Consider the following 18869-nt stretch of genomic DNA (forward strand, 5'->3'; position numbering starts at 1 on the left):
TGTATTTTATTTTTTTATATCCTAATTTTAAAAATTTATTTCTTAAAAGAGGAATACAAAGAGCTTTAGTTGGCTCAGGTCTTTGTCTATGCATTGACTTCCTGCTTCCTACCTGCAAGTCTGTCACAACAGGCTTGTGCCAAACTCCACATACAGAGCCTGATTTGCATAGCTCCCTTTTGTGGGAAAAAAAATCAGGGCTAAGTCTTGTGGCCGAGGATGCGAAGAAAGACTGGAGAATATTCTAGCTGACGAAAAGTGCTTTAAAAATCCTTTTCCAAATTGCTACAACTGCTTTTCTAAAAGCACTGCCTAATGTTCTTATTCTAAGTGCCTCTTTTTAGCATACCTGGGTTTCCAAAGGACTTCTGAAATTTAATCAAAATGCAAGAGAAAGTGAATTTAGTGTTTTTTGCCTAGTTTTAAAATGCAAAGCTGAAATTGTATGCTTATTATTGTTAATATGGAACAAAATCAGGAGTGATTTTTGACCTGCTGCAGAGCCAAAGCAGGAAAATGGGTGTTGAATAAGGCAGCAAATTGCAGTTTTTGGAAACGAGGTCTATATATTAAAGAACCAGGGCAGAGAGAATTAAACAAGCAGAAAAGATAGGTAAAAAAAGTAACGATGAACAATTATGCATACGCACATATACACCACCACCCTCAAAAAACGTTGGATTATGAAATCTAAGAATCCTAGTCCATAATTCATGTAAATGTGTTGCTGTGGAACTTATTTTTACTTCTCTCCATAAATACATTGTTGACAGAATAAAATTCTTAGTTTACTGACTACAGTTAAGAGGCATTTCAGGAGCTGACTTTCCTTAAAAAAAAAAACAAACCCAGAAACAAAGAGGCCGTAATTCTCTCTTGGTGCCGTCATACAGGTCTGAGATCTCACCCCACCTATTTCCAAATAGAACACAATAAGACAGTGCAGACATCTGGAACCTAGAGTGAAGGATTTAGTGAGTGAGCTGTCCATCTCTTGGAGAATTCTTTTCTGGTACTGCCATTCTCTATGTATTATTAATCTATTTATATTTAACTCCAGTTCTGAGCCTGCCTCTTCTAGCCACCAAACCACTTGCAAAGCATAGGAGTGGGAGACGAGGGCTGCTATTCTTAGGCATCCCTGTGTGCAATGAGAGGGGCCACAATTAAATAACACCATTTTGCTTCTTTGAAAATGACAGAGACTGTTTGGGTTGCATGACCCAGGGCTGGTTAACATAACCTTTCCCCTCAAGAGGGTCAAACAACAGAGATACATTTCTGAAGTACTTAATTAAGCCTCCAGCAGGGAGTGTGGGGAAAATTACAGACCTATAAAAACCTTCCAGTTCTGGGAAGAGTAAATTTTCTCTGCAGCACTCTGTCACTGCTCATTTACTGCATCACTTTGACAACATCTCCTATTTCCACAGGGCTTTTACATAATCTAGAAACAGGGACAGAAAGGTGAGGAACAGAGAGGACGGGGACAAAGTTTGGACCTCCCACACGGTCACTTCCTTTCAGCTTTCCATTGAAAGGTGCGGCTGAAGGGTGGCCTTTTAAGATGATTCTGTGAAAAGGCTGCAACATTAATCATCAACACGGCAAGAAGGAGGCTGTGCATGACTGCCACGGCTTGCTCACTCTTCGAGATGATGAGTGCGATTCAGTCGTAATGAAGGCTCTTTAATGTTCCTCCCCCAAACCTTTTCCGATCAGGAAAGCCGGGAATCTGTCGGCAAGAAAGAGAATCACGTTAAGTCAGCATGCGGAGTTCAAATGCTAATAGCTTTTACCATTTTCTCCCTTATTTTCTGTGTCTGTATGTTGGTCTGTTGTTGTTCCTTAAAGAACTGTCTCTCTGAGGTTTTACTCTGATCAAATAGTAAAATAAATTCTACCGAAATGGAAAACATTTGCCAACAAATTGGTGGTAGTGTCATCTAAATCAGGGGAGATGAAGGTCAATCTCATAACACCCACCAGTTGCACTTTTATCGGAATTGCCTGCATTGTGATGGGTTCTGCGTATATACTTCTGGAGTCTTAAGCAAATGATTTCCTTCTATTATATTATAATATAACCTTATCCCAGCGTTCTTTTTGTTTCTTGGAACCTTATTTTCCCTTGATCTGATTTTTTTTTTCTTTTGTGCTGAGGACAGAAGAAAACGCTTGTGCCTACAAAAGATTCCCCCCTCCTTTTTCAACCACTTCTGAAACTAAATTTGGAAATCACCTCTCCCTCAGTTTAATAACCCACTTTATTAAGAACAGATACAGACCTGATTACCTTCTCTCAGAAAGTATCTCTTCTCTATGACCTGTGAGAAACAAATAAAGACTTTAGGGCTTAACAACTGTCCCTGGAGAAGTGGTTCACTGCAGTTGCCACTAATGGGACTCAAAGGCATATATCTAAATTAAGAGTCTTTTCAATAGTTATGGACATTTAGTACAACGAGTTACATCTAGAGCTAATAAGATGTAGGCGTATTTCCATAAAAGCTTGCCTCTTTCCCCAAAGCATTAATAATAGATCGAAAAATAAATGAACACACAAAAATGACTAAATAATCAGTGAATGACATAATAATAACTCATGCAGTTCTCAGTGCATGGAAGCAAATCTGGCTCAAATTTCCAGCAGTCAGCCCAGATATACAAAACAGAATCCACAAGATAAAAGCAGAGCACTTTTACTACTACAATAGTCCAGCTATTCCTTACAGAGGAGTTTGTAAACTATGTGAACTGCCATATCCCCAGGGTGAACACTGATAAATTCAGTAGGTCCTCAATGGAGATCAGAAGCATTCAGTGAGCTCCTTTCCATGGTCCGAATCCACACCCTTGATTCAGTAGTTTCAGAACCGTCTGTATTTGGTCAGCAAGAGAAATGAGGTAAAGCAGTGGATGTATCTGCACAAATCCATCACTACTACTGAAAAAATGCTCTCAGAATATATGCCCTAATATAATGAGTTTAAAATGTGTTTAGAGATTAAAATTCAGATGACAGAAAATAATTTTAAAAAAATAATGAGGGGTACTTGGGTGGCTCAGTCAGTTAAGCATCTAAGTCTTGGTCTTGGCTCAGGTCACGATCTTAGGGTGGTGATAGGAGCCTGCTCAATGGGGGGTCTGCTTCTTTCCCTCTTCCTCTACCCATCCCCCTTGCTTCGCATGCCTGCTCTCTCCCTCAAATAAATAAATCTTTTTAAAAAATGACGAATTCTGTTCTAACACTGGACAAACTGTCATGTTTGCAGACGCAGTATGATTTTCTTTACACAGAATTGTTGTGGCTAAGAAAAGCCATTAGCTGCAGATTAAATCTAAGACACTGGAATCCAGAATTATGAAACTAAGAATTCCCCTAAATAAGAGCATGGCATCTTCTTCCAGGGCTGTGCTACCTTGCTTTCACTGGCTTGATGGCCAAATCATCTGGATTCTTTCTTTCTTTGAAACTATGGCTGGGTTACTTTTAGCCCCAGGAGACCGAGGGTAAGGTTGCATTTGCTGGTCCCAAAGGTAGAAAAGCTGGTTTATGATGCCTAGATCTCAAAATGCTCGATCCCACAAAAACCAAGAAGAGGCTGATTTTCTTTCCCTCCAAATATGCCAGGAAAATCCTAACATTCTAAAGGAGGGAGGAATCACTCCTAACAGGAATCTGGAGGAGGACCTAGGTTCCCTCTTGGAAAATAAATCTTTATACTAAAATAGAAAACTGGACAAAATTTAGTTGCTGGGTCCTGTGGTTTCAGGCAACCACCTTAGTCTGGAGGTCTGGCCAACTTCCGAATCCACATACCTTTCACTGAGATTTAGGTGATGAAGAGAGAAGGTACCTTTTTGTTGCTGCTCATAATTTCCTACTTTCAACTTGCAGTGTCTTTCTCTTACCAAATCTTGCTCTCTTCTTAAAACTTAAAACTAACCAAGCTCCCTCTGATTTTTTTTAAATCAAGTCTTGCCGAACAACTCGGGTCACAACCCGAGTCTATAACACATTGTTTTTCTAGGATCTAACTTACTATGTATTTTTTTAAAAAAGATTTTATTTATTTATTTGAGAGACAATGAGAGTGGGGGAGAGTCAGAGGGAGAAGCAAACTCCCCGCTAAGCAGGCAGCCCAATGCGGGACTCAATCCCAGGACTCCAGGATCATGATCTGAGCTGAAGGCAGTTGCTTAACTGACTGAGCCACCCAGGCGCTCCACCACTACATATTTTAAAGAATTTGTTTTTTATTGAAGTATAGTTGGCATACAATATTATATTAGTTTCCAGTTATTACACCATAGTAATTTGACAATTATATACATTACAAAATGCAGTAAATGCAGTTACCATCTGTCACCAAAGTTACTATATTATTGAGTATATTCTCTATGCTGTACTTTTCATTCCTGTGACTTATACATTTTATAACTGAAAGTTTTTTCCTTTTTATTCCCTTCACCAACTTCCAAATTAACAAATTATTAACAAATTTAACCAATATGTTGTGGAATCTTTCTGAGTCAGACAAAGATCTGTAAGCTGTTGTTCTCAGGGCACAGAAGATTGTATCAGATGGGGACACGGGTCTAAATGAAACAGAAGTTCTTATGTTTGAAGTTTGAAAAAAACGTGGAAAGAAAATCTGGTCCCTTGCAGTGCTTCCCAACATTTTTCATGTCACGGCACGTTTAGAAAATACTAATATTTGTACCGCACACTGGGTTAAATGAAGGGGGTTGCCGATCACTCAGCCCAACGGACTCTGGCTGCTTGAACTGAGGGACTATGTTGGCACACCTGTACCGTCTCTGCCACACTCCAGTTGGGAAGTTGTGCAATGAAGCAAAATTTCCCAGTGGTCTAAGGGGTGTGAGGCTTATCTTATCATGACATAATGGACAAAAGGGCGAAATAGGAGATCCCTAAATGGTAAAAGAAAAATGATTCATAAAGAAGAGTTATGAGAAGGGCTGTGTTTTTCTTGTATCCTTAAAAGGAAATGTAATACAGAAATTAATCTTTTTCAATACTACATACAGAAATATGTTCTCTTTCACTTTACTTTGTCATGTCAACATTAGGCAAACACCTTAAACTTCGTCAATACTATGTGTGATGCAGCTACATGGCCTTGTGAAGGAAAGACAAACAGTGCTCAAAATCTCCGGTATGCTGAGTCATTCAACATTTTCATTCCAGTTCAGGCCATAAGATGATGCTAGCAAGAGTCAATATTTGGAACACAAGCTTTCTGATAAGAAAAATTAGGGAATCTAGGAGATGACATAACCTTAAAAATAAAGGTAACATTTATGTGGAGAATATTAGCTGAGAGAGGAAAAAGAACTCTGGGCTTTAACTAAGCAGAATCTCCTGGGTTCATGCGGGTTGAGGGGATGTGAGTAAGTACAAAAAGAGCTGGAAAATAGGAAAATATAATCTGTTTTAAGGAGGGAAATCAGGTAACTTTTAAAATAACTCATTTAAATCTAGTAGCTTTCATCCTTTGCTTAGAGAACACTGGTGATAAAATAAATACGTCAGCAGGACTTGAGCAATTATACCAAGAGATAAGAGAGAGCAAAACAAGTATTCAGGCTATGAAGTTCAGGATGAAGGAATAAAAGGACAAAGCATTCTACAAAGAATTTAAACTCTCATAATATATAAATTAAGTTTAAAAATAACTTAATTGAAGCTATTACCTTATCAAAAAACCTACTGAGCTTGACAGCATTGGAAGAACCTGCAGCTAAGTACCGTGGATTCGTGCAATCCTAGAAGATAAAAACAAGATGCACCATTAAAAGTTAAGAAACATAAGCTCTTTGTTAGTCATTACTGTTCCTGTTGCGTATTTCTATAATAAAATGTTAGGCATAATACTCTCATAAAATATTCAAGTAATTTTCAAGTTATGACGCACAAAGCAAAGTGCTAAAGGAAGGTAAAGGCCACTTTTTGCTATTTATTGAATTTTAAAAGACACTGAACCAATGTATTCATCATCAAATAATTCATAAAGGAAGACAGGATTGCTAATCTAATAACAAAACCAAGACACTAATCATGTGACTCACCTACATTTATCCTAAGAGCAGAAACAGAGCCATTAAAAACTGTTAACACTTAATGTTTTAGTACTAGTTACCCACTAGCATCATCTAATTAAGTACTATGCAGTTCATATGAATAGCAGGAGTCATGAAAATAAGGAGTTAGAGGAGCAAAGAACATACAGAACAGTTGCCAGGGATTTCTCACTCATTGAATGCAAAGTACTACACCATTCGGTAGGCCATAAAGATAATAATGAATGATATATTTTTTGATAGTAATAAACAATAAAGAGTAAGTTTATTATTAAATATCATTAAGTATTATTTTTAATGATAATTAAATAATAATGAATGATAGATATATTACTATTAAATAGAATTTTGAAAAATAAGGAAAAAATGGTGCCCAGAAGAGACCAAACAATCTGGAACATTAAAATGAGATAACTAGTAAATTACAATGATCAGTAAAGATCTCAAAGGGTTTATTATCCTTTCCTGGAATTTCAATGTTAAGTTGCTTTTGCTTGTAATAATTAACTCGCCACCTTAAGAGATAGAGCACTTTGGATTTTACTTCAAATGCCACCTAAGACCAAACTCTAAAGATACCGTGTAGGCTCCTTTACAAAGATTGTATTTGTCTTTCAGTTGCAGATGGTCTGTGTCCCTTGGGCAATTCCTGAAATCACTGCTATTGCATTTATTCTGTTTTGTAATCTCTTAAGCCCACACGATTCCTTTCCGGTAAATTTTCTAATAATCACCTATTATATCCACATATAATATTTTGAGGCTCACATTTTTAATTTTGGCTGGAAGCTGGAATACATTTTCCAAAACCACACAAAAAAAAGAGACTACAACAAACTTTACAAAAATCATTAGAGTACTAGAAAAATTAGGTCTTTGAAGCCAGCAAGTTTTGAATCTGAGTATCTGTCATAGTATCTCTACATTATGTGACACTGGTTAGATTACTATGCCTTTAGATTTGGGCTTACTCATTTGTGTTATGAGGATAATGTAATACTTATCCCACAGGATTTTTGTGAAAATTAAGTAAGATAATGCATGTCTGGCACATACATAGCAGATACTGAAATATTAGTTCCCTTCTCTTTTCATGCTAAGAAAATGCTATCAGATTGAATTTTCAGGCACAAAAGCACCTAATATAATAAAAGTTAATTCCATGAATGGATCAAATAGACTGAAACATCATCGTGTAAACTGTTGTAGAAATAACGTCTGAACACATTTACATGGCAATTGGGGCACATAAGAGACAAACCTGAGGTAGATTTGTGTTAGACATGTTTTACAAAATGGATATTCATTAGTCATCACAATGTCAACACTTGAGAGATGACTCCAAATAGAGCTACAGTGCTAAATATAAAAACCAAATCAAACAGCAAACAAGCAGAACCTCCCAAAACTTAATTCTAGGGCTTCCAGTTACAGGTTGACCAGGCCAGAGAAACCCTATGATCTTAGGATGAGAATTTTAGAGTTTAAAGAGCCATCTGCCACTGATCATGGCTGAGGGCAAAGACTGAAGATTAATAGCTTTAAATAGCTTATCTAAGCTTGTGAAAGGAATATTAACTAGGGAAGATGCTTCAATATAATCACTTTGAAGTAAACAGAGAAAAATCTGTCCTAGACACAATAAGCCTAACAGGATTTTAAAAAACAAATAATCATCTCCCTATTTATAATTTAAACCAACTTGTTTTTTAGGCATAAGATGGTAACATTGATTCCATCTTTGATATAGACATTTATGTTGATTCTTATGTTTTTTTTTAAATAGTTTTAAGTAAATTCATATAGTAACCAAAGATGCTAGCACAAATATTGTCACGTTACATTTTTACTGGAGGCTTTATACTTACTTGCTGAGTCTTTCTGACTGCTATTTCTTTTTGAAACTCGTATCAAATTTTCCTCCTCATTTTTTCTTCCCCTGCATCCTCAAAACCCTCCTGTTGTTTCTGCTGTGTTCTTGAATCTGTACACTGATAACAGGCCAAAAGTATGTTGTATGTGAACTCTGTGGAAACCATGTGTGCCAAAGTACCACTACCTGAGTACCTTTATATCTTGTTAACAATTAAAAGATGGCCCTCCCTTTGCAAGGAAAATAGGAAAAATACATACCCAGGTGATGGTCACAAAAACCCAGGAGTACTACAAATAGATATATTCCAAAATACACTGAAAGTAATTTCTGGAACAAATTAAGTGTATTCAATGGTAATTTCCCACTGCAAATAATGTTCAAACAAAGTAACTTCAGCACTGCTTCAACAAAGATATGATATACTCTACGTTAACAGGAGTCCTCTGGAATACTATGGTCCAGTGCAACCAGCTAGGGCATTTACACTGAATATTCCATGGTGGCAGGTGAGAAAAATAAGGTACCCCCCATGGCAATGCAGAATGTAAAAAACAATGGAATGGCAGGCAGAAGTTGATGCTGTTATTGGGGAGAGGTTGGTCTGAAGCAAGCAGTGTTCACAAATGTTGATGTACAGGGTTAAGGGCATCAAAATTACCTGAGTCATTAGTTAAATTACAGTCCTGGTCCTCTTGTCAGACCTTATGAATGAAAAGCTCCAGCTGTGGGGCACTTATTCAAATTTTTTCACAGCTACATTGATAATATGAGTATGCAGTCAGGTTTGGGTAATTAGTGATCTAGATGATTTCTAAGAGTTCTTTCAACTCTGAGATTTTAAATGTTAGCTGGACAATAATTAAGTGGAAAATAGGCTTAATTGTAGAGCACTGGCTTGGGAGTCAGAGTGCCTGGTTTGAGCCGTATAACCATGGCCTACTTACCTCTTTCTGGTTCTAATCTTCATCTTTAAAATGGAAATACAGCACCTACCTTATAGTGTTGATGTGAAGACAAGTATGAGATAATGTACATAAAGCACTAGAACAGTGTGTGGCACAAATTAAGTGTTCAGTGTATGACAGTCACTAGTATCATGAAACAGCCACTACCACCGTATGTCTGGAATTGCCAGGGCACTGAATATGTCGCAGAAATCCAACTTGTGAACAATGACATTTAAACGGTGACCGAGGCTGTTGGCCAAGATCCTTCTCTGAGCCACACTATCTGGCTTATGTGAGAACTTTTCTTAGCCTTTTTAGTGTTCGGTTCAAACTGAGCTACATATCTCAGGAAGAAACTCTATGCTTTTGAAGCACTCCTAGTTTACAATTTGTAGTTTTCTCATTTATCTATTTGTTTGCCCTTTAAGTTAAATTCAGTAGCTTAAGGAACTAAGAGGCTTTTCTAAAGCAAGAATAATTAAGGTGTCAGTGACCTTTCTTTGTTACCCTAATTATTTTGGTGTGATCTTAAAAAATCTTTTTAAGAAAAAGCCCAAGATTTATATTATTCATAGGACAAAGTTTGAACATTCCAACAGATCAGCATTCAAGGAAGTTGAACCGACTGTCCCCATCTGACAGTCTATGTTGATTCTAATCTTCATTACATTTTGGACCAGAACCCAAATGCCTGATTTTAGTATAAAGCACCTGGGTGGCTCAGTGGGTTAAAGCCTCTGCCTTTGGCTCAGGTCATGATCCTGGGGTCCTGGGATGGAGCCCCGCATCAGGTTCTCTGCTCAGTAGGAAGCCTGCTTCCCCCTCCACCCCCATCTCTGCCTGTCTCTCTGCCTACTTGTGATCTCTGTCAGATAAATAAATTAAAAAAAAAATCTTAAAAAAAAAAAAAAGAATTTGTGACTCGTTAAGTCTTTGGTTTTGCCTTTATCTAGTGATAACACAAGTATACATTAGTGAGAACACATACCAAATTAATTTCTTCTGCATTGAAATCCTCAGCCAGGAAAGCAGTTCTAGTTAAAACTTCGTGGCGCTTGGTTTCATGAATCTGATCCAGTTTAGTCCCTATTACCAACAGTGGGATCTGGTTATCAGCAAACTGTTCCCGGTCATAATCCCTGTGATAAATAATAATGAAGAGGTGAATAAGGGACGCCTGGTGGCTCAGTTGGTTAAGCGTCATGATAGCAGGATCTTGGGATCGAGTCCCACATTGGGCTCCTTGCTCAGTGGGGAGCCTGCTTCTCCTTCTGCCTGCTGCTCCCCCTGCTTGTGCTCTCTCTCTCTTTCTCTCTTGACAAATAAATAAATAAATTCTTTAAAAACAAAACAGCTGAATAGAATTTACTTTGATATAGATGCATAATGTTTAAATGCAGGTAGCTTGTACTATTTTACTGATACTTTACTGACTCTTGCTCATCCACCACCTATAAACTTACTTTTGTCCCAATTTCTTCCATTTACTTTCATATATCAACCCATCCTCGCCATCTACGGAGTTCCAACTACTCATCTAACTACTCAAATTTTATTTTCCTGAGTCTATAGACTACTTGAATAAATGAATGCCCAATAGGTATCTGAAAGTAGGTTGACTCGACTTCTCCTAAAGCTCTGTCTTCAGAGGCTAACAGCTCAGGAATTTTTTTTAGGTAGATAGAGAGACTGGATTCAAACCTCGGTAGAGCAAAAACATAAGAACCTGGCATGGCACTCACACCTTTTGCCAGAGGGAAAAATGGAAAGTTTCTGGGGTATGCATAAGTTCTATACCTACATTTCTGCCTATGAATAATAAAGAAAAATAGATCATTTTAAGAAATTAAGAAACAAGAGGGCTGAAGGCCAGAAAAATCAACCATAGATGATGCTATAACCTAGGGAAAGGTGGATTCAATAAATGGAAAGGAAAATAAGTGGCTGAAATGCAAAATGAATAGTAAAAGGAAAGAATTAAGTGCCAAATAATTGTTTGTCCTGACATAAGAGCCATGGGAGACAGAGGACAGGCGATAAGAATCACTTACAGTTAGGGGCCTTGGGTCACTGGCTATTACAATCTTTTTTTTTTTTCTCTCCCTATTTTTAACTAAAGGACACAGTGGTGTTCCTTCTATTACTGAAAGAAATATAGAGCCCAATATTGATCAATTAATTTAAATTCTATTCACATATGAGAAATAAAACACATTTGGATTTCTGGCATGTTACAAGCTCAATTTACAATAGTCAGCAAAATCCGGCTGCAAACACCTTATGACAGGAAATCAATATTGCACAATACAGTCAATAAAACCCAGTTGAGCTAGCTTTTCTTCTTCCTTTGACATTATTTTTCTTTCTCTTTGAATAATCTAAACTTGGGGTATGTAAGTGGGTGTGTGCAAAATTATCAAATCTTTTTGCCCTTCACAATTATCTTACAGAGCCTCAGTTATTGTTCAGCCTTGGAACACAGGTGTTTTGAACTCTGTAACCCCCATTTCTTTTTTTTTAACCCCCATTTCTTAAAAATATTATCATTCTATTTATTGCATTAAAGTCAATGACAGCATGAGTTCAAGGCCTTTGATTCTGTTTATCAATATCAACAATAATTTAGGAGACATTGTCTAAAATTAAAATTTGCCTTATTAGAGAATAAAGTTTTGAGAGTGTCCCCCTTCGGGAATATTTCCTTTTCCTATATACTCACTAACTCTGGCACACATGGAAGTTTTTGTATATATTTTATCAACCATCATCTTTGATAGACATTTATCTCTGTCACTTGTAGTCCTGTATAATTTCTCATATGTTAATAAATATACATACTGATATACTGTATATATAATATATGTACAGACATGGCACATAATATATATGTTGCACATCAACATATATATGTATTACACATGTAATATCTATGTTGCCATATATATTTAATTTGTTCACTTATCTTTTTAGCTTTCCTTTTTATTCACTTTTTCATTAATCTTATATCCAATTTGAATTCTGATCTCAAAATCCTTTTTTTTTTTTTTTTTAAAACCAACAGGTGAAAAACTGATGGTGAATTTTATCACGGATAACAAGGCTGGTTGACATGATAACATCACAAAGAGACAGACAACCAGGTATTGTAATTATAAGTACAATACTGCCTTGGCAAGAACAAAACCCAAAACCCTGCATTTTTTAGACCTTCTTTTTATATTTAACTACCATTTTAGGGAAAACTTAGGATTCAGAGAAACAAGTTAAGCACTCATTACAAGGATACAGTCAGCAAAATCCAGAATATAAGAAACTAGTAGGACAAGCAAGTCATCTTTCACAAACTGCCAGAGAGTAAAAGAAAAAAAACAAAAAAAGGGAGGGGAAAGTAAAGATTAAAAAGAAACTTAATAAACTAAATACAATGAGTAGACCACATCTATATACTATTTTGAGCAAACCAACATTTATAAGACATTTGGGAAATTAAAATAATATTTGATACTGAAGAATTATTCGCAAATTTTAAGTGTGACAATTATATTTTGGTTGTATTAAAAAGTCCTTATCATATAAAGTTAAGCACAGAAATACATATAAATGAAATGATACAGTTATCTTTAATTAAATTACAGATAAAATATGTGTAACAAATATTACACAGGTACAAAGATACAATTACCTTTAATAAAAATACACAGAAATATAGATGAAATGATAAAATTATCTAGGATTTGCTTTAAAAAATAAATGGAGAGGCAAACTGTGTTCATGGATTGGAAGATGCAACAAAAATTCTCCCTAATTTGATCTACAGACTTAATGCAATTCAATCAAAATCCAAGCTGACTTTTTGTCAATATAGACAAGTTGATTTCAAATTTATATGGAAAAGCAAATGAACTAGAATTGCTAAACAATTTTGAAAAGGAAGGAAGCACAATGCCTCATTTCAAGACTTAACAATAATGCTGCAATAATAAAGACAGTGTTATATTGGTCAAGGTATAGACACACAGATCAACTGTACAGAATTATAGACTCAAAACAGAAACATATAAATATGGTCAACTGATTTTTGGCAAAGGAGTAAAAGCAATTCAATGGAGAAAGGATCATCTTTTTAAAAAATGGTATTAGAACAACTGGACATTCATACACGAAAGTCAACCTCAATCAAAACCTCACACATTATAATTAACTCAAAACAGATCACAGATCTAAAAGTAAACCTTCAACAATAAACTGTCTAAAAGAAACACAGGAGAAAACCTACATGATCTGAGATTAAGCAGAGTTGATACCAAAAGCACAATAACACTGCATCACAATGAAAAACTAATGCTTGTGAGATGACGGTTAAGAGAATGAAAAGATGATCTACAGACTGGGAGAAAAAATCTGTAAATCAAACAAAGTGTTATTCTTACAAAGTGTTACAAAGTGTTATTCTGGAGGGTACATTCCCAAGACTGCGGTACCATTTCACACTGCAAGTGAAGAAATCTGGGCTTACCCATTTGTTACCAATACTCCAGTAGGCACCAAGTCCCTGTTGAGAGCTTCCAATGACCAACGATACAAGTTTTGGGATGACTTCTTATTTGTTAAGTCATGTACTAAAATAATACCTAAAACAATCAAAGAAAATAATGTCAGTACTGGAACAATTCCTCTTCACTTCACACTGGCAAAGGGAAGCTTAATGAATACAAGTGTTAGGATGCTGAATAAACCTAGCATTTAAGTACTAGTAACAAACTCACACAATGAATTTAAAATTTCCTCTACAAATTTCTACAAACAATTAGTAACAGAATTTTCTTTGTCAGTTATATAACTCTTTTTAATTCTACAAGGGCTGACAAAATGTCATTTTAGACTGTCTTTTTTTCCTTCATTCAACACTTAATGAGTGCCTGCTCTGCCTTGTCCTAACTGAACTACCTCATCAACAAAAGGAATCAAGTATATAAGAAATTATATTCCTACCAAAGTTAATTGTTTCTCCACTGTGCATAGTACTGTCATAGATATCACACATACATTATTACTTATACACAATAAAATACTAAATCATAAAAATTTATTAAAAAGATACTGATTTAATTTGATATAATTGCTTACTGTTCAGCTGACAAATCACCTGAGCCTAATCAACTCAAAAATCTAAATTTTTTAGTTCTTTGAATTAATGGCTAGCTATAAAAAGCTCAACACCTTAGTCAATAAAGCAAAAGAAATATGTCACTAGAAGAGGGTAGGAAAAGATAGTCAAAAAGTACGAATGGTAGAAAATATATGGACTTTTGAGAGATTGAGAAAAATAACAAAATATAATGAGGCTCAGAAATACAATTAATAGAATCAAATAAGATAGCAGACAAACAAAGCATATAACTATTATATTATAGACAAAAGAGGAAAAGCTTTAATGCCTAGTAGAATTTAGACTATTAGCTTGTGGTCAAAAGACTACAGATTTTCAAACCCCCAACCTTTCCCTATATTATCTAGATTCTACTATGATGAGAGGATGTGAAACTGAGGATTCTTCTACCTTCAAGTTGTAAGATATGTGGGAGGCCTGGGTAGCTCAGTTGTTAAGTATCTGCCTTTGGCTTAGGTCATGATCCCAGAGTCCTGCGATCAGGCCTGCATGGGGCGCCCTGCTCAGCGGGAAGCCCACATCTCCCTCTCCCACTCCCCCTGCTTGTGTTCCCTCTCTCACTGTGTCTCTTTCTGTCAAATAAATAAATAAAATCTTAAAAAAAAAAAGAGATGTGAGATATGTCAATTCGAAAAAGAAGGGCGTAAGAGTTAAAATTACTTGGCTCCTCTGGTTTTTAGAGACATCTGTGCAAATAAGGTGCTTGTGCAAGTTACAGCTGTTTTGTCTAGCTAGCTCAGATAAATCTGTATCCCCCCTGGCATCTGGGACAGAGAAATAGAGATCTGCTACTTGCCCCACAGTCAACTGTACTCCCTTTACCTTCCATAGTAAGGGCTTCTATTAAGCAATAAGGATACAAGATACAGGACAGATTTAGAAAAGGAATAAAGAGTTACCATTCAAGAATACAGCTAACATCTATTCAGCACTTAGGTGCTATACATTATGCCTTACATGTGTTATCTAATTTGCTTTTCAGAACAGTTTTATGAGAAAGAATTAGCATCTTCATTTTTACGTATGTGGAAACAAAGGCTCAATGAGATTGAGTCACCTGCCTGAAGTCACATGGTAAGTGAGGTAGCCAGAATTTGAATTCATGTAATCTGACAGTAAAAGATTGGGGGAAAGCAGAATAAGTCACTTTAAGGCCAAAGAGTGGTAGATATTTTCTCCTCTCCTTTACTTCCCAGACATAAATATAAAAAAACTATGGGTGAGAATTTTGGGTGGGAGATTAAAGGATTACAAAGGCCTAGATGAGCTAGTGGCTGGATAGGGAGGAGTTTATTTTTTGAGGATCTCTATTTAAGGCTTTTGCGCTTTTAAGGGCATCTGAGCACCCTTTTCCCTTATTTTCCCACTATTTGGGCTGAGAATTTTTGCTTTGTAGACTATGGGCTAGAAGAGCCATAGTGGGGCCCCAAGGAAAGAAGTCAGTGTGACGGTTGATCAGAGTATGTTCTGACCTTAGAAAGAGGTAGAGACACTTCACAGGTTTCCTTTAGGGATTGCCAGCCTTTCTCATCACAGTGGGAGGAAGGAAGGTAGGGTATTAAGAGAAGAAAGTTACTGCTAAGAATAAAGTCTGCACATTTGAATGGTGTGAGCCTTATGCTCCATTTCTTAGGAAACTAAAGATGGTAGATGGAGTAAAGAACCTTCAGTGCTAAGTTTATTATTTATTTATAATTTTTATCTGAACTCTTTCTCAAAAAGATCTAAATAGCAAAAGTGTTATACGTACAAACTTCTCTGTCAGATTGGATTGATAACAGCTTTGACAAGTTATTTGACTGATATAATCCAAGTTTATCACTTGATTCTAGATCTAAACCAGGCTTCATTTCTTTCTTTCCTATTCTCTAAGAAGTCACCTAACACTATACCAGTCTTACTGTTTTTCTCATTTATATACATTCTATTAATATATGCCATTTATCATGTACTTTCTTGCATGACAATGTCATATATTAGTGTCACCGTCTTATAACTGTGTTTTGTTTCACTTACGAATGTTTTATTTCTTCAAGCAGATTGTGACACATTCAGGTAGAATTCTGAGCTAAATGGGGCACAGGTCTGAACTACTATAACTCATACTGTATTTTATAGTATGTATCCAATGCCAAGTACCTTCTCTGCTTCATTTTGTAGTATCCACAACACCTTATGATATGGGAAGATAGGATACTGAAAGAGGAATACAAGGAATGAAGAAGGCACTGAGTAACCGCAATGTTTATCTGACACTGAGTGTGATCTAAACATAGTGTAAATGAGGTGCAATTAAGAGCTAAGCATCTACCAGAAGGAAAAGGGTGAGGTGCCAAATCTTGGATATCAATCAGAGACAAGTTGAAATTACATTATACAGTTAAAAAAAAAAGGCATTTAAAAAATGAACTCAAAAAGGGGCAGAAGACAAAAAACCCTTTATAGGCAAATTACAGGTATCAGTGGTGTAGTCCCTGGAACTCTATGAATCCCAATTATGTCCTCTATTACACACCTCCATCTGGAAGTCTGCTCCAGGTATCTGATTATCTGCACCCCTAATAACACTCTTAGGCAGCTCTTTATAATTACATAGGATTCTTTGTAAGGGGCAGATGAAAGAAATCCCTCTATCTCTGTGACATCTGGCTTAGACGATGGGACTCCTAATGGTTCCTTCTACTGGATGTACTCCACTGACTGGAGAAATGGCACTCCCGGCAGACAGTGTTTTGAAAGTTCCAGGTTTTATGTCAAGTACCCAAAACAAAATTTTATTTAGTTTATGACAATAATATCAATACAAACACCTAGATAAAGAAAATATTTAATGTTCTGAATAACATGGTTAGAATCTAGAAACACAAATTCAAACGTGATATGCAGATTTAAATTAAGAGTTGTGTATATATTAGAGCCTTCTTAAAATAAGATGTGGCTAGTGTCCCACAGCATTCTATATAAGGTTATCTATACTCCTAGGCCATTAATATATTGTAGAAATAAAAAATGCTTTACCATTTACAGAGTTGTAGAACACTGCTCTGGTGCTTTTCACACTGCTGGCACTGCCCACAGAGCCACCAACATCCCATAATTCTATATAGTAGGTCTTCTCTTCTGGGGTTCCTTCTTTGTAGTCATGAACCTAACAAATCAATCCATCAAAATAATTATTTTGGCCTCTAAGAACACTGGTAGCATCCTCATTCTAGTTTAGAGCACTGGACATGCCATATCTGCGTGACTCTTTCATATCATTTCCATACTATCTCTGACTCTGATCGTCTCCTGTCTTTCAAGCTTCCTCCCTCTAATACTCCAACTCTCTATACTAATCCTACCACTATTTACAGCTCCCCTTCCACTTCCAAATCCTCACTTCCTTCCTAAGTATAAATGCTATGATTCATCATTTTAGTCACTCCTTTGCCCTTCTGTCACGCTGTATTCAACTGACAAAATTCCAACCTTGACTGTATCTACCTTTTCCCCAATTCCAGGTCTGTAAACAGCTAGCTGGATGAGAAACTCAGAAAAATATGTATTTAAGCTAACTAGATTCATTTTAAATTCAAGTCTCCCTTTGGAACTGCCCTTTAATCAGTTTCATAGTCCATTTCCTCTTTTCCTCTCCTACATAATGATTTCATATTTTCTTTTTTTTTTTCAAATTTCCCATATCTGTTCCTCAACCTTAAGAATGACTAAGAACCTTGCTTTCTGAGACAGAAGCAATCAGAAGAGAATTTCTACAACCTGCTCTTCATATATCTATCCACCTCCCTGCATCTGTGCCCATATAATCTGCTTTTCCTTCAGCCATTACAGATAAACTATGTCCCCATGGGCAAACCCTCTTCTTATGCATGAGATCCCATCACCTTTTTCTTATCAAAGGTATAGTTCTATCAATTCTCCTTTTTATCATCAAAGTTTCCCACTCTGTTGAAGGACTTCCACCAATATACGAACATATTTTTTCCCATCTTAAAATAACCTTCTCTTGACCTCATGTCCTCTTCCAGCTATTATAGCACTTCTCTATTTCTTTTTATAGCAAAAGCCCTCTAGAGAGTTGTCTATTCTCAACAGTCTCAAATTCTTTCCCTTACATTTTTTGAACTCATTCTTACCACACTTGTGCCCCAATTATCCACTGAAACATTCCTTATCGAGGTCACCAATGGCTTGCATGTTATTAAATCCAGTGATCAATGAGCAGTTTTCATCTTACTCTCCCATCTGATACAACTAACCACTCCTATGCCTTGCAGTACTTTTTTCACTTAGCTTCCACGTTATCACACTCTCCTGGTTTTCTTCCCATTTCACAGGCTAAATCCTTTTCAGTCTCCATTGGGTTGTCTTTATCTCTCTGACCTCTAATTGTAATCCAAGGTTGAGTTCTTGGATCTCTTTTCTTCTCTTTTATTACTGACTCTCTTGACAATGTCATCTAATCTTATGATTTTAAATGTGATCATTACGTTGATGAATTCCAAATTTATATCCTGACGGGACTAGTCCCTTGAACTTCAGGCTACCATATCCACCAGACAAGAATTTGGATGTCTAATAGGCATCTCAAAGTTAACATACCTGGAAATAATTTCCCGATCTTCCCCTTAAGCCTGTTTTTCTCCTAGTAAAAGGCAATTTCATCCTTCTAATTACTTAAAGGGCCAACACCTTAGGAGTGATCCTTAACACCTTTCATACTATGTATCACAGTTGGAGCTGGCATTGCCCTCTATGACCACTTTGG

The 18869-nt window shown here is 36.4% G+C and overlaps 1 protein-coding gene across 3 annotated transcripts in view; it reads right to left on the bottom strand.

Moving 5' to 3' along the window:
• Positions 1-546: 546 nt before the first annotated feature.
• RABL3 (RAB, member of RAS oncogene family like 3) overlaps positions 547-18869 on the bottom strand; it is a 29856-nt gene continuing 11533 nt past the window's right edge. Inside the window, exons 3-8 of one of the 3 annotated variants that reach the window (XM_032852342.1) lie at positions 17120-17249; positions 13448-13562; positions 9920-10070; positions 5722-5793; positions 2289-2327; positions 547-1735 (exon numbers count right to left, since the gene is read on the bottom strand). In XM_032852342.1, the coding sequence (XP_032708233.1) occupies positions 1670-1735; positions 2289-2327; positions 5722-5793; positions 9920-10070; positions 13448-13562; positions 17120-17249 (573 nt within the window). In that variant the 3' untranslated portion in view covers positions 547-1669. Of the gene's footprint in view, positions 1736-2288; positions 2328-5721; positions 5794-7976; positions 8100-9919; positions 10071-13447; positions 13563-17119; positions 17250-18869 lie in introns of those variants that run through there. The other 2 variants (XM_032852343.1, XM_032852344.1) reach the window with 2 other exon arrangements.

The sequence above is a fragment of the Lontra canadensis genome, unplaced genomic scaffold (genome assembly GCF_010015895.1).
Source record: "Lontra canadensis isolate GAN:19392208 unplaced genomic scaffold, GSC_riverotter_1.0 scaffold6, whole genome shotgun sequence".
Lineage (NCBI taxonomy): Eukaryota > Metazoa > Chordata > Mammalia > Carnivora > Mustelidae > Lontra > Lontra canadensis.